We start from the raw sequence: 12,905 nt of genomic DNA on the forward strand, positions 1-12,905 counted from the left end.
AAGCATCAGTAACCCTGTTTTTGCTAGAGCCTTTTTTGCATTTTTTTGCAAAACTTAAAATGCACATCGTAGGCCTAAAAATTAAACTCATGATGCCTCCCCTGCCACCCACTGAAGCAGATTGTTCTACATTTGCTTCTTCATTGGCCATAACGTAATCCTTGTTGCTTATGGGTTCTTACTAGCAAGCAGAGATCAGCAAAAAGATATTCACTGGTCTTCCTTCCTGTCTACCTGGTGAAACCCCTTTGCATGTATATCCCACGCTGTTTCTCTGGTTTTGGATATCGGGATGGGGGATTAGTTAAGATTTCATTGTTTCATTGGTCAAGTGTCTGAGCAATGGGAAGCAAGGGCGTATATCGCAACAAAGTGAGGGGAAATCCCATGGTAGACAGGTATTACAGAAACCGGTGTCCCTATTTGAAGATTTATCCTCCAAGCTTGTTCTAGTGACAGCTGTAAAATTATGGATTGCATGACTTTCTGATTCAATGGTAAATGGTTACTAGGAGAAACAGGGAGGATGAAGTTCTAACCATTCTTTGCCCCAAACTAAAAAATAAATAAAAAAAGATTTGGTTATAGATAAACTTTTAAAACAATCCCTCTGTGACTTGTATAACTGCAGGCACTGTGGAGAAATTCATCTTTGGAATTCACAAGAGGTGCACTGAAATTGCCTAAACTGGAACTGGAAACAGACCAGCCATCCACCTGCTCAGCGGACAGATTCCCCACTGACAGGCAGACTCTGTCCCCGGGACTTAAAGCGGTTGTGTGCCCCCAAAAAAAACAACCTGTAAGGCAAAGGCATAATGAGCTAGTATGCATCGCATACTAGCTTATTATGAAATGCTTACCTTAGAATGAAGCTCCCACAGGGCCGCCCGGTCACCGCTGAGGGAGCTGGCATGTTCCCTCAGCATTTCTTCCAGGTTTGCAGCTCCAGCGCTGTGAGTGGCTAGAGCTGTGATGATGTCACTCCTGTGCATGCTCACGGGAGCTCTTCGTTCCAGCAAGTTCCAGCACAATACACCGGACCTTCGCTGGATTTACTGTGCATGCGCCACTGATGTCCGCAGCGGCATGCAAGGTGAATACCTCCTAAACCAGGGATATGCAATTAGTGGACCTCTGGGTGTCTAGCTTGTGGCTCTGTCTTGCTATGCCGCTAATTGCATATCCCTGTCCTAAGCCATACAAGTTTAGGAGATATTCATTTTACCTACAGGTAAGCCTTATTATAGGCTTACCTGTAGATAAAAATGACCAAGCGGACAATTCAACCGCTTTAATGGCAGGTGTTAAGCACGACATCTGGAAGAGACTGCTGCTATCCCTGTAGTAGCTTGTGCTACTACAGTGATTTATTATTTCCACAGAGGCTGATCTGGTATCGCATATGCATGCTTAGATTATGCCAGGCTTGCACAATGTAAGTATGCAAAAAGAGTGAAGTTTAAGCAATCAGTTGTTCCCTATAAATACTTATTTGTAGGTGCAGCTGGAGGGGGTGGAAGAGGTGTGTTTTCTGCCTACACATTTTGTTTTAGAAGGTGTCCATCTGTCTCGTATAAGAAAGTTGTGTGGTTTGGTTCCAGTATATTTAGATCTGGCAGACCATTTTTCAAAATAACTTTTTTTGAACAGTTACCGTATTTATTCGAGTATAACGCGCAAAATTTTATACCCAAAAAAAAAATCAAAGTTTGGGTGCGCGTTATACACGAGGACTGGGGTGGGGTGGCAGTGGCGTTCCACTTTAAACCTAGCCTTTTGTATCACCTTGCCCCCCCCCGGCTGGACATACAGGGGACATGGCTGGACATACAGGGGACATGGCTGGACATACAGGGGACATGGCTGGACATACAGGGGACATGGCTGGATATACAGGGGTCAATACATTGTCAATAAATGATTTTTGGCAATTACAATGATTTTATACCGATTTTTAATCGAAAATTAGGGGTGCGCGTTATACACGTGTGCGCGTTATACTCGAATAAATACGATAATTCCAAGTTAAGGAACTAGTCTGTAACGTAACTTTTTTCTGCTACATCATACATCTCAGAACATTAAGCTGGTTCAACTTACTGAAAAGCCATCCATGTAGCACACTTTATGTGGCAAGCTTTTAAATATATAAACGCGTGTTAATGCGGTGGCTTAGTGGCAGGATCTGTTACCAGAAATCTGTGAATGTAGACCAGAATTTTGCCGGACTGTTATTTAATTGTCCTTATCTCTTTAGCATTGGAGCAGAGCCAGGGATTTGTATAAGCTTTATTGAGCCCCGTCGGTCAGTAAAAACAATCCTTCAAGGAAATAAAGCCCGCGCAGGGGGCAAAGAGCGCATGTTGGAAATGGGGCTTTTGCAAATGAAGTAAAAAAAGACATTGAAAAGAATAAGCACATGGCCTGACATATTTCTGTGCTATGCTCTGCTTATTAGATGAACATTCAGGGGGCTTCTAAGATTAAATCTGTGTGAGCACCATGGCTTTTCTTCACATTCTTTCCGAAGAGGCAAGGTGTTAATTTAAGACTTTTCGGTTAATGGTTGCCAAGATACATTAAAGAGCACAGCAGGGACTCTGTGAGCCCCATCTTGCATCCATGAGCTGCGGGCGCACAGCAATCTTTCATTGACCCTCTAAATGCTCTCAGAAAACCTCCAGTTGTCTTTTGTTGAACGTAGTGTTGATAAAGGTTTTTTCTTCTTCTTTTTTTATGCATGCCGTGAAAGGAGCAGAGACGTTTAATCCGTATAGACAGCCTTCAGCGTAAAGTGATTTAAGCTCTTTTAAAACTCTTATTGTCTTGTCCAAAAAGGTTGTTTTAAAGTGCAGTAGCGGTTTAAGATGCAGAGAGTGCTTCACTACAAAGATTTTCCGCCTTCCAACTATTTATATAAAAGGATTGCCATTAGTCAATTGATCTTAGCCATCCTATTTTTCAATTGTGCTTCATGCATATTACAGAGTTTTTTTTTATTATATGCGACATCCTCTGTAAGCTTTATGCCTTATTGTGGATTCATGACATTAGTCAATATGTTGTGATTAAACTAATTTATTTTATTCCTTTGCGGTTTTTAATGGATCCAATAAATGTTAATCTGAAAGGATAGATTCTCAAAACAAAAATGATACATTATGAATGAGATGCATTTGTTTTATTTCCTCCATCGCAAAATGAGCATTGTTTGGCGACGTTGCATCATTTAAAGCACAACTTCACCCGTTTTGACAAGTTTCCCCTACTCCAACCCTCCTGTCCTCTACACAAATATAGAAGTTTTTTTGTTTTTTTTTGTTCAGCAAACCGTTTGGCTCTGCCCTCAATGCACATCATTCACCTACGTGAATGGCATAGACTGTGCTTGCTGGGCCTCCTGCTATATGCATGTCACATATCCCAGGAGGCCTTTAGTGTCTTATTCAGTATTTTGAAAGCAGGTGGGCCTAGCGGGACATCATCGCGAGGCTCTGCCAAGGGCTGGCTGGCATCAAAATGATGTCACCAACAAGATGGCGACACGGAATCCAACTGCATCGGTGGACAGAAGGATGTCAGCGGGACAGCGCTGGATCCGTTGGCTGGATAAGTGTCCAAATTGTGCATACAACACCACCAGGTAAGCGGGGGCACGGAAACAGAAAAAAAGGCGCTGTAACCTGAAGGTCTTCTTTAACTAACTACACTTTTTCTTTTTAACCTCCCTAGACCCCTAGAACTAATATAAACTAGAAACCAACCCTATGCATACTTGCCTCCCACGATTTTTACATCCTAAGAGCAGAAATCTCCTAGCCGGCCATACCTTTGCAATACCTTCCCCATTGACTTAAAGCGGAACTTCACTTTCTCAAGCAACAATGTCTTCATGGGTATTACCATCTCTCTTCCAAAACACAAACTTTCACTTAGGTACCATATATTTCCTGCTTGACAACCTTCCTGAATTGGTTACTGATCAGATTTGCTGAGCTCATTCCTCTTTGACCAGGCTCCTAACTTTTGCGTGACTCATGATAAAATGATACCTGCTTAGCTACAGGAACCATGAAATCTTGGCTTCAAGAGAGCTGTTTGTTCAGTGCTTTGTAAATTCTGATCAGGCTAGTGTTTACTAGCAACAATCAAACATTCTGGTATGTTTAGGGCCTTTATAAAAAACTCACAACAGAACCCTGCAAGGTCTGTATTACTTCTAAATTGGTAGGGAGCCCTCCAAAAAAATACCATACTACAAAAAACTCTACAACAAGCGCATATGGGCTCAACCCCTCCTGTATTTGTCTTAATCACTAACACTTTTTATTGGAATGTTTAGGGCCTTACCAAATGGAGGACAACCCTTTAGTTACTTTGCAACAGTATTAAACCATATAATATTTGGTTTCCAAAAATTTAGAGGTGATCATTTGCATCCTTTTACCCTCTTTATGAACTCGTACAGACTAAGATATAAGAAAGAAATTAATATTTTACACATTGTACCTGGCTTTGCATCAATACAAATAAAAATGTACAATATGAAGTCACATATCACTCCCCACAAAGCTAAAAAAAAAAAAACTTTATTGTTCCAGCATGAACACTGACGCATTACCCGGCTCCTCTACTGATGCATTTCATCCCTAATGAAGCTTAATCGTAGAGTTTTTTTTTTTTTTTTATGCCTATACAAATAAGAGTGTTCACTTGGTGGCAGTACTTTCTTTTATATTGCAGGTCATTAAAGTTTAAATGGGAATAGTCTGCTATAAAGAATGCCTATACATGTTTAAACATTGAAGCAACAAGCACTTAACGCATTTATTTTTCATTAGACACAAGATTCTTCATTATAAAACTTCACTATGTGCCTTGTTCACTGCAGTACAGCTAATTGGGAATGACTGTAATGGTGTTAGTTCCACATGCTTTTTCCAGCGAGAATAATACTAATAACTACTCCATGTGCTGTACATATAGTGTTTATATATATATATATACATGTCAAAGCTATGTTCCGCAAGTAAAAGCAATGTGTATTGTGTTGACACTTCTCCTTTTTGTTGTTTTTTTATGAATTGTTCTGATGTTTTTGTCTTTAATTTTAGATGGAGTTTGCATGTTCAGTGAACTATTTAGAAGTGGCTGATTGACCTCATTTTAGGAAAAAATGTTAAGCCATACACACGGGCCGAATATTGGGCGTTATTGGCTGGTTCTACCGATTTTGGCATCCAAGTCAGCACTCTTAGACAATAGCTGAGAGCATTGACCGGTGTGTTCTGGCGGGGCAGCTGTCCCCCTGTCAAAACACTATAGCTTAGAGGGGGAAATCACTGTATTAACATCTCATAGTACAGCGGCCTTCAAAAAATTACACCGTCGTCGCATTTCTGTAGGAGATTTTGATAGAAATTAATAATTAAATATGTATTGTTATGCATACTGATCAAGTTCAATTTTTATTAAGAAGAAAATGATTATGATGGCTTATGTTTTTTTAACTTGTTGTTTGTTCTTTATTTAGATATTCAAAAACAGGAGAGTCAGAAGTTTCCCCAGAAAAACATCCAGCTTTATGACACGCCATATGAGCCAGAGTGCAATGGAGTAGAGTCAGATTCTGAAAGCCTTGTTGGTCTGAGAATGCGAGAGAGTAAATTACCACAGGATGATGACCGGCCTGCTGATGAGTACGACCAACCATGGGAATGGAACAAAGCTTTACCAGCATTGGCAGGTATTTGGATTTCTAACTTAAAATAATAATCAAATTAATCTACCATGGATTTTTCTGTTAAAGCAGTGGTTCTCAACCTGAGGTTCGGGACCTCCTTGGGGGTCGAATGATGATTTGCCAGGGGTCACCGTATCCTGGGCTGTTCCTGAAGCCCGCACTACTCTCCTAGTCTTTTTGCGACTGCCCAGCAAGGCTGCCTCTGAAGCCTGAGGCTGCCCAGCTGGGCTGTTCCACAACTTTGGAAATTGTATCAAGGGGTCACAGCACTAGATAGGTTGAGAACCACTGTGTTAAAGGATAACTCTGGTTTTACATTAAACTTCTTTTTTTTTATCCAACAAAAGTTTCTTTATTGATGAAAAAGGTGGTGTACAGCTTTTGACAACGATACATTGATCAACATGACCATACAAACAGCCATCAAAAACATAATACAACAATGTCACCACTTCTACTACCCTTAAATTTCTATACTGGGCTACTCACCCCACATTCAGTCCCAACAACCTGTCCATGACCAGGTCCACCGGGGAAAGCCCTGGCGTATCTAGCCACGGAGCCCAAAGATTCTCATAATTCCGTGTACTCCCCCCTGTGTTGGTAGATAAGTTTCTCCATACGTAGCATATCTCCCTTGTGTACACCTCTATCACATACTCCTCCATACTCCTCCAATACGCCCAATAGACACACCCTGGGGTCCATAGGTATAGATACCTTGAACACTGAGTTGACAGTACTCACCACCTCGGCCCAGTGTTTATGTAGTTTGGGACATGGTCACGCTTGCATCTAGTGCAAGTTTCCTCAGTCTGCACCCCCATCAACTGCAATCTATGTGGTGTATAGTATACCCTCAAGATAATATATAATTGGGTGAGCCGCTGGGCCACATTCAGTGAACAAACGCTCACCCCCTGAAATATCTCTTCCCACTGCTCTCTATCCATTTGGCCAACGTCCCTCTCCCACCTTTCCCTCACCAGTATGGGATGCTGCCCCAAGAGGTTCTGTAATAGGATGGCGTAGCATTGAGAAATAAATCCCTTCAAAGACACAGCATCCCCAATGAGGCTAAATACCGGGGTTGGCAACAGATGCCACTCTGAGGACCTACTCTGAGCCCTTACTGCGTGCTGGAGCTGCAGGTACTGAAAGAGCATTGAGGACGGAAGTCCATATTCCGTCCGCAAATCAGCGAATGGTCTAAGCCTTCCATGTTTAAATACGTGTTTGATATGTGTAATCCCATATGGTTTCCACCTAGTCCCTATGTGTAGTTTGGCCAGCTCTGTGTATGTATCATTAAGCCATAGGGGGCTATATTCAGTATAACCATCAGCCTGTTGAATATATTTGCATTTATTCCACACTTTTTGTATGAGATTATATGTAGGCTATTTCTTATTCGGTTTGGCAAAGGCCAAAGCTTCCAGTGCCATGGGGATGGGCCCACTCCCCACCGTGTGGAGCATTAGCGCCTGAGAAGAGCCAGCTGGCTAATCCCGAAGCACCCCACCAGGTGTTTTAACTGGGCTGCCGGGTAGTACAACCACGGGTTGGGCAGTGTCAGCCCGCCGTTGTCTTTGAGCCTCTGAAGATGCTCCAATTTAATACTGGGCAGTTTATTCTTCCATATCAAAGATCGGAAGATGGAATTCACTATTTGGAAATTGTTTAGAAGGATCACCACCGGGGCATTGAGAAGACAGTAAAGCAACTGCGGCATTAGAATCATCTTTACTAGGTTCACCTTGCCTGGCACCGAGATGCAGAGATTGTTCCATGATTTGACCCATTCTCTAAACCTCTGGAGCAGGGGGGAAATTTTCAAGTGGCTAAAATCTCTCGGGTTGGCCGTCACATGAATCCCTAGGTATTTAAAGGAGGCCGTGACAGGTATGGGGCAGGACGAAGTCACCGTTTGTGTGGCATCCCCATCCAACAGCAATAGGGCAGATTTCGACCAGTTAATCTGCAGGCCAGAGTACGCTCCAAACCTCGTAATTGTTGCCATGACCTCCCGCAGTGATGTGTCAGTATCCCCCAGGATAAGCAAGGTGTCATCAGCATAAAGCATCACCTTCTCCTGCAGAGGGCCATAGCAAAATCCCACAATGCTCGAATTAGCTCTAATCTCCATGGCCAGGGGTTCAATGGCTAATGCGAAGAGGAGAGGGGACAGCGGGCAGCCTTGCCTCGTCCCCCTCCTCAGCACAAAGTCATGGGATAGACAACCGAAGGCTCTGATAGCAGCCTCCGGCCGACTGTAAAGTCGGCGTACCCACGCTATAAATGTGTCGCCGAACCCGAATCGCTCCAACACTGCCCACAAGTAATTCCAATCAATACTGTCAAATGCCTTAGTGGCATCTAAGGACAGCAGAGCCCTGCTTCCTACATTATCCCCATTGGACTGCATATTCAAAAATAACTGCCGCAGATTAATGGCAGTGGATTCGCCGGGATCCCGGGATCGCCATGTATAAGGGAATCTATAACAGTATTCAATCGCATTGCTAGCACCTCCGCCAGGATTTTTATGTCGCACTGCAGCAATGAGATTGGCCTGTAAGACCCCGGGTCAACCGGATCCTTGTCCGGTTTAAGAAGCAGTATAATATTCGCTTTTGCCATGGAGGGCGGAAGCTCTCCAGCCCCCAGAGCTGCGTTAAACACCCAAAGCAAACGCGGCAGCAAGACAGCCGCAGTGTTGCTTATATACTTCCATGGGGATCCCATCCTCCCCCGGTGCCTTACAATTGGGGAACAATCCCACTGCCTCCTGAAGTTCCTCTACCGTGAGGGGTGCACATTAATCTTCTTTAACCCACCCCTAATTGTCTGCCTTGCACTAAAGCTTGCCATACGCTAATAGATTTTTGTTGTTCAGCCTGAAAACTGAACAAAAGGAATCAAACGGATTCTTAACAATGTGGATGAATAAATCCCCTCTAATTTATTCTGACAGACAGAATTTAGGACAATTTCTCGAAATCGGCCAAAAGTCTAACAGTATATGGTCAGCTTGAATCCCTCTCTGAAATTTTGGAGTGAATAAAAGGTATATTTGCACTTATTTAACAGATAAAACAAAAAGCTGTCAATTGTACAGTATACTTACCAGAGCAAAATGGAGGTAGAAATAGAGAAGTTAATTTTTATGGAGTGGAACGCAAGCCCTTTCTTTTTATGAATTTTAACAGTTTTTTGGGACTTGAGTATTGAATTAGTAACACTTAATATTGCACAGAAGCACGTTGGCACTTTCTACTTTAAGAATTTATGAATTGAGTACATTTTTTGGGACTTGAATATTCATTTTATGAGAAACACTGATTTATGCACAATAGCACGTTGACACGTTAATTGTTTGATAAGTGATGTTACAAATGTTTATATAAAATTATTGTGCACTAGGACACTTTAAATAGTAGCCATTGTTTTTCTCACAGCGCTGCCACCCTGCAGATATATGTTTTAAGTTGAGTCTCACCTCAATAGGACAGCAGCAGTGTAATATCTTAATATAATACTTGCGCGGTTCTAGATTCCACTCCCCTGAATTACACTGTTAAAATTGGTCACAGATAATGTATAAGAATACATATACAGTATATACAGTGCCTTGAAAGAGTAATCATATCCCTCTTAAATGTATTTTATTGGAATTTTCTGTGATAGACCAACACAAAGTGGCACATAATTGTGAAGTTGAAGGAAAATGATAAATGGTTTTACATTTTTTTTTACAAATTAAATATCTGAAAGGTGTGGTGTGCATATGTATTCAGCCCCCTTTACTCTGATATCCCTAACTAAAACCTAGTGGAACCAATTGCCTTCAGAAGTCACCTAGTTAGTAAATGGAGTCCATATGTATGTAGTTTAATCTCAGTATACTGTAAATACAGCTGTTCTTTGAAGCCCTGAGAGGTTTGTTACAGAACCTTGGTGAACAAACGGCATCATGAAGGCCAAGGAACACACCCGACAGGTCAGGGATAAAGTTGTGGAGAAGTTTTAAAGCTTTAAAAAGAAAAATATCCCAAGCTTTGAACATCTCCCAAAGCACTGTTCAATTCATCCTCCGAAAATAGAAAGCGTATGGCATAACTGCAATCCTATCAAGACATAGCTGTCCACCTAAACTGACAGACTGGGCAAAGAGAGCATTAATCAGAGAAGTAGCAAAGAGGCCCATGGTAACTCTAGAGGACCTGCAGAGATCCACAGCCTCAGGTGGGGAGAATCTGTCCACAGTACAACTATTAGCCGTGCACAAATTTTTGCCTTTATGGAAGACTTGCCAAGAAGAAAGATGTTGAAAGAAAGCCATAAGAAGTCCTGCTTTGCAGTTTGCGAGAAGTCGTGTGGGGGACGCAGCAAGCATGTAAAAGAAGGTGCTCTGGTCAGATGACACCAAAATTTAACTTTTTGGCCTAAAAGCAAAACGCTAAGTGTGGCAGAAAACTAACACTGCACGTTACCCTGAACACACCATCCTCACCGTGAAACTTGGTAATGGCAACATTATGTTGTAGGGGATACTTTTCTTCAGCAGGGGCAGGGAAGCTGGTTAGAGTTGATGAGAAGATGGAGCCAAATACAGGGGAATCTTAGAAAAAAATCTGTTAGTCTGTGAAAGACTTGAGACTGGGGCAGAGGTTCACTTTCCAGCAGGACAACGACCCTAAACATACAGCCAGAGCTACAATGGACTAGTTTAGATAAAAGCATATTCATGTGTTAGAATGGCCCAGCCAAAATACAGCCCTAAATCCAATTAAGAATCTGCGGCAAGACTTGAATATTGCTGTTCACAGACGCTCTCCATCCAATCTGACAGAGCTTGAGCTATTTTACAAAGATGAATGTGCAAAATGGTCACTCTCTACATGTGCTAAGCTGGTAGAGACATCCCCAAAAAGACTTGCAGCAAAAGGTGGTTCTACAAAGTATTGACTATGGAGGGCTGAATACAAATGCACGTCATTTTCCTTCCACTTCACAATTATGTGCCACTTTTTGTTGGTCTATCACATGGGTGCCCAACCAGTGGCCTGTGACATCCTGCTCTGTGATGGAATAGAATACTCTTATTAAAGGTCAGTTTATTACTAAAATCAGTGTGTGTATGTATATATATATATATATATATATATATATATATATATATATATATGGGCATATTTGTTCTGCAGTGGTTACTGGGCTTCTTTCAAACAAATCCGCAGATGCAGAGTAGTGCACCTGTGGGTTACCTGCACTGAGCCATAGACTTCTGTTATTACCTGCAAGTTTGGTGAGCTTGCTGAAAGTGCACTAAACCTGCAGAATATAATAGAAGTCTATTGCAAAGTGCAGAAAAGCCAAAAACGTACACAGCGATGCACCCGCGGTGCAGGTAAACCGCAGCGCATCAGTGTGAAATCAGCCATGGGCCCTTTTCACACAGTCAGTCTGACCCAATTGGACCCTCTATTCACCTCCCAAGGAGTGGCAGATGTAAACCGACTTGTGTCCTACCTCCAATCCGATCCCGCTGTGTCTGTGTCCACTCTGCATATGCAGAGTGGACATGGACCTGCCATCCGCTCCCTCCGCTGATTGTGGCCCACAACCAGTTACCTAATCGCTTAAGTGGCCCTTGCGCTTTAAAGGGTTGGGCACCCCTGGTCTATCACATAAAATCCCAATAAAAAATGTTTACGTTTTTGGTTGTAACATTTGCTCTGGTTTGAAAATTTCAAGGGGTATGAATACTTTATTCAAGGCACTGTATACTGTATGTATGTGTGTGTGTGTGTATATATAATGTTCCATAAGTATTCCTTTTTTTATAGCCATAGATATCTAACCAACACTCGGTAGACCAGGCAATAGACTTTACAGTGTATTTCCAGATAAACTAATACTCTGTTAGCCTTGTGTTTAATTTTCCTGAGATGAGGCGCTATAATTCTGTTATTCTCGATTTAGTCTGTAGCTATGCTATGATCATACTAAAATGTAACAAATGTTTGATGTACGTTTTAATGCAGTTTTGTATACTTGTGATTTAAATTGTGACTAACTAAGAAGGCATATATGTATATACAATTTTCTTTATCCCCAATTTATCATGATGGTAAAGATATTTTATACATATCGTGCACACAGATACCTTTTTGTGCACACTTGAATATCGATTTCCTCTCTTCAACGGATAACCGAGAACAAGGCACATAAGCAGTATAAAGCAACAATATTGTAAAGCAACTTGTGAAAAAACACAGATTTTCACCTTTTGACAACACATGGTGAAAATGAGTTTAGAAATTTTCCACAGCGGCTTTTAAATATACAAAAACTGTCTGAATTAATATTTCTTAAAGTCGTGAAATACTAGTGAACTTTCCCAGACATGTCACACTGTTTTAATTTCTTAAGTTGTGGCTTTTTGATGAGGCCTTTGGGTCTGATTTTAGCCAGGGTGTCTGTACGTGTCACACGGTGAGCATTTCCCAACCACACGAGAGCGTTATATTATGTTTAATTAGTCTAGCAGACCACCCAGGATCCAGTCAATAGGGGCCTCACACTTCAGCCTGCTCAACATCTGTTTCTCTAATCATGCTTATTTTTTTCTGAAAAAATAAAATAATGACACTTACAACCCTGTCATCTGCATGATTAGGTGATTTCTGAAACAGATGTCCCCCTTGCTAACATCATCAATTGATTATCTGCTTCATTTGCTTCAATGAAACATAAGTCTTTTTCGGTATAGTCTTTATAAACTTAAAGCGTCATTAAACCCCCAAAAAATTAAGCATGTTTTTCTTTAGCAATACATGCTATACCTTTTAGCTAAAGCTGTAAATTATTCAAATTGTAATATTTAGTAAATACCTTGTTGACCCAGCCCTTTTGTTTCACTTCCTTATTTTCAGTGACCATGCAATAGCAGCAGATCTTCGGGCTGTTGCATTGCCACCTCCACAAGTGTATACCAAGGAAGCCATTATCTCCGAAAAAAATTTTTTTCAAAGCTGCCCCACATTTTTCCTAACGTTAGGAGTTTCCAGAACTTTGAGTTCCTCTCTCCTCTTTTCTGCCCACGTGATTACCTTGTCATCTTGAGGAGCAGCTCTAGCAGGGTGGAATCACATGA

At 41.6% G+C, this 12,905-nt stretch overlaps 1 protein-coding gene across 1 annotated transcript in view; it reads left to right on the plus strand.

The window, feature by feature from the left end:
* Positions 1-12,905, plus strand: part of SHB (SH2 domain containing adaptor protein B) — a 301,020-nt gene that overhangs the window by 186,008 nt on the left and 102,107 nt on the right. The window contains exon 3 of the mRNA XM_040361035.1: positions 5,537-5,749. Coding sequence (XP_040216969.1) covers positions 5,537-5,749 — 213 coding nt within the window. The remainder of the gene's footprint in view (positions 1-5,536; positions 5,750-12,905) is intronic.

The sequence above is a fragment of the Rana temporaria genome, chromosome 1 (genome assembly GCF_905171775.1).
Source record: "Rana temporaria chromosome 1, aRanTem1.1, whole genome shotgun sequence".
NCBI classification, from domain to species: domain Eukaryota; kingdom Metazoa; phylum Chordata; class Amphibia; order Anura; family Ranidae; genus Rana; species Rana temporaria.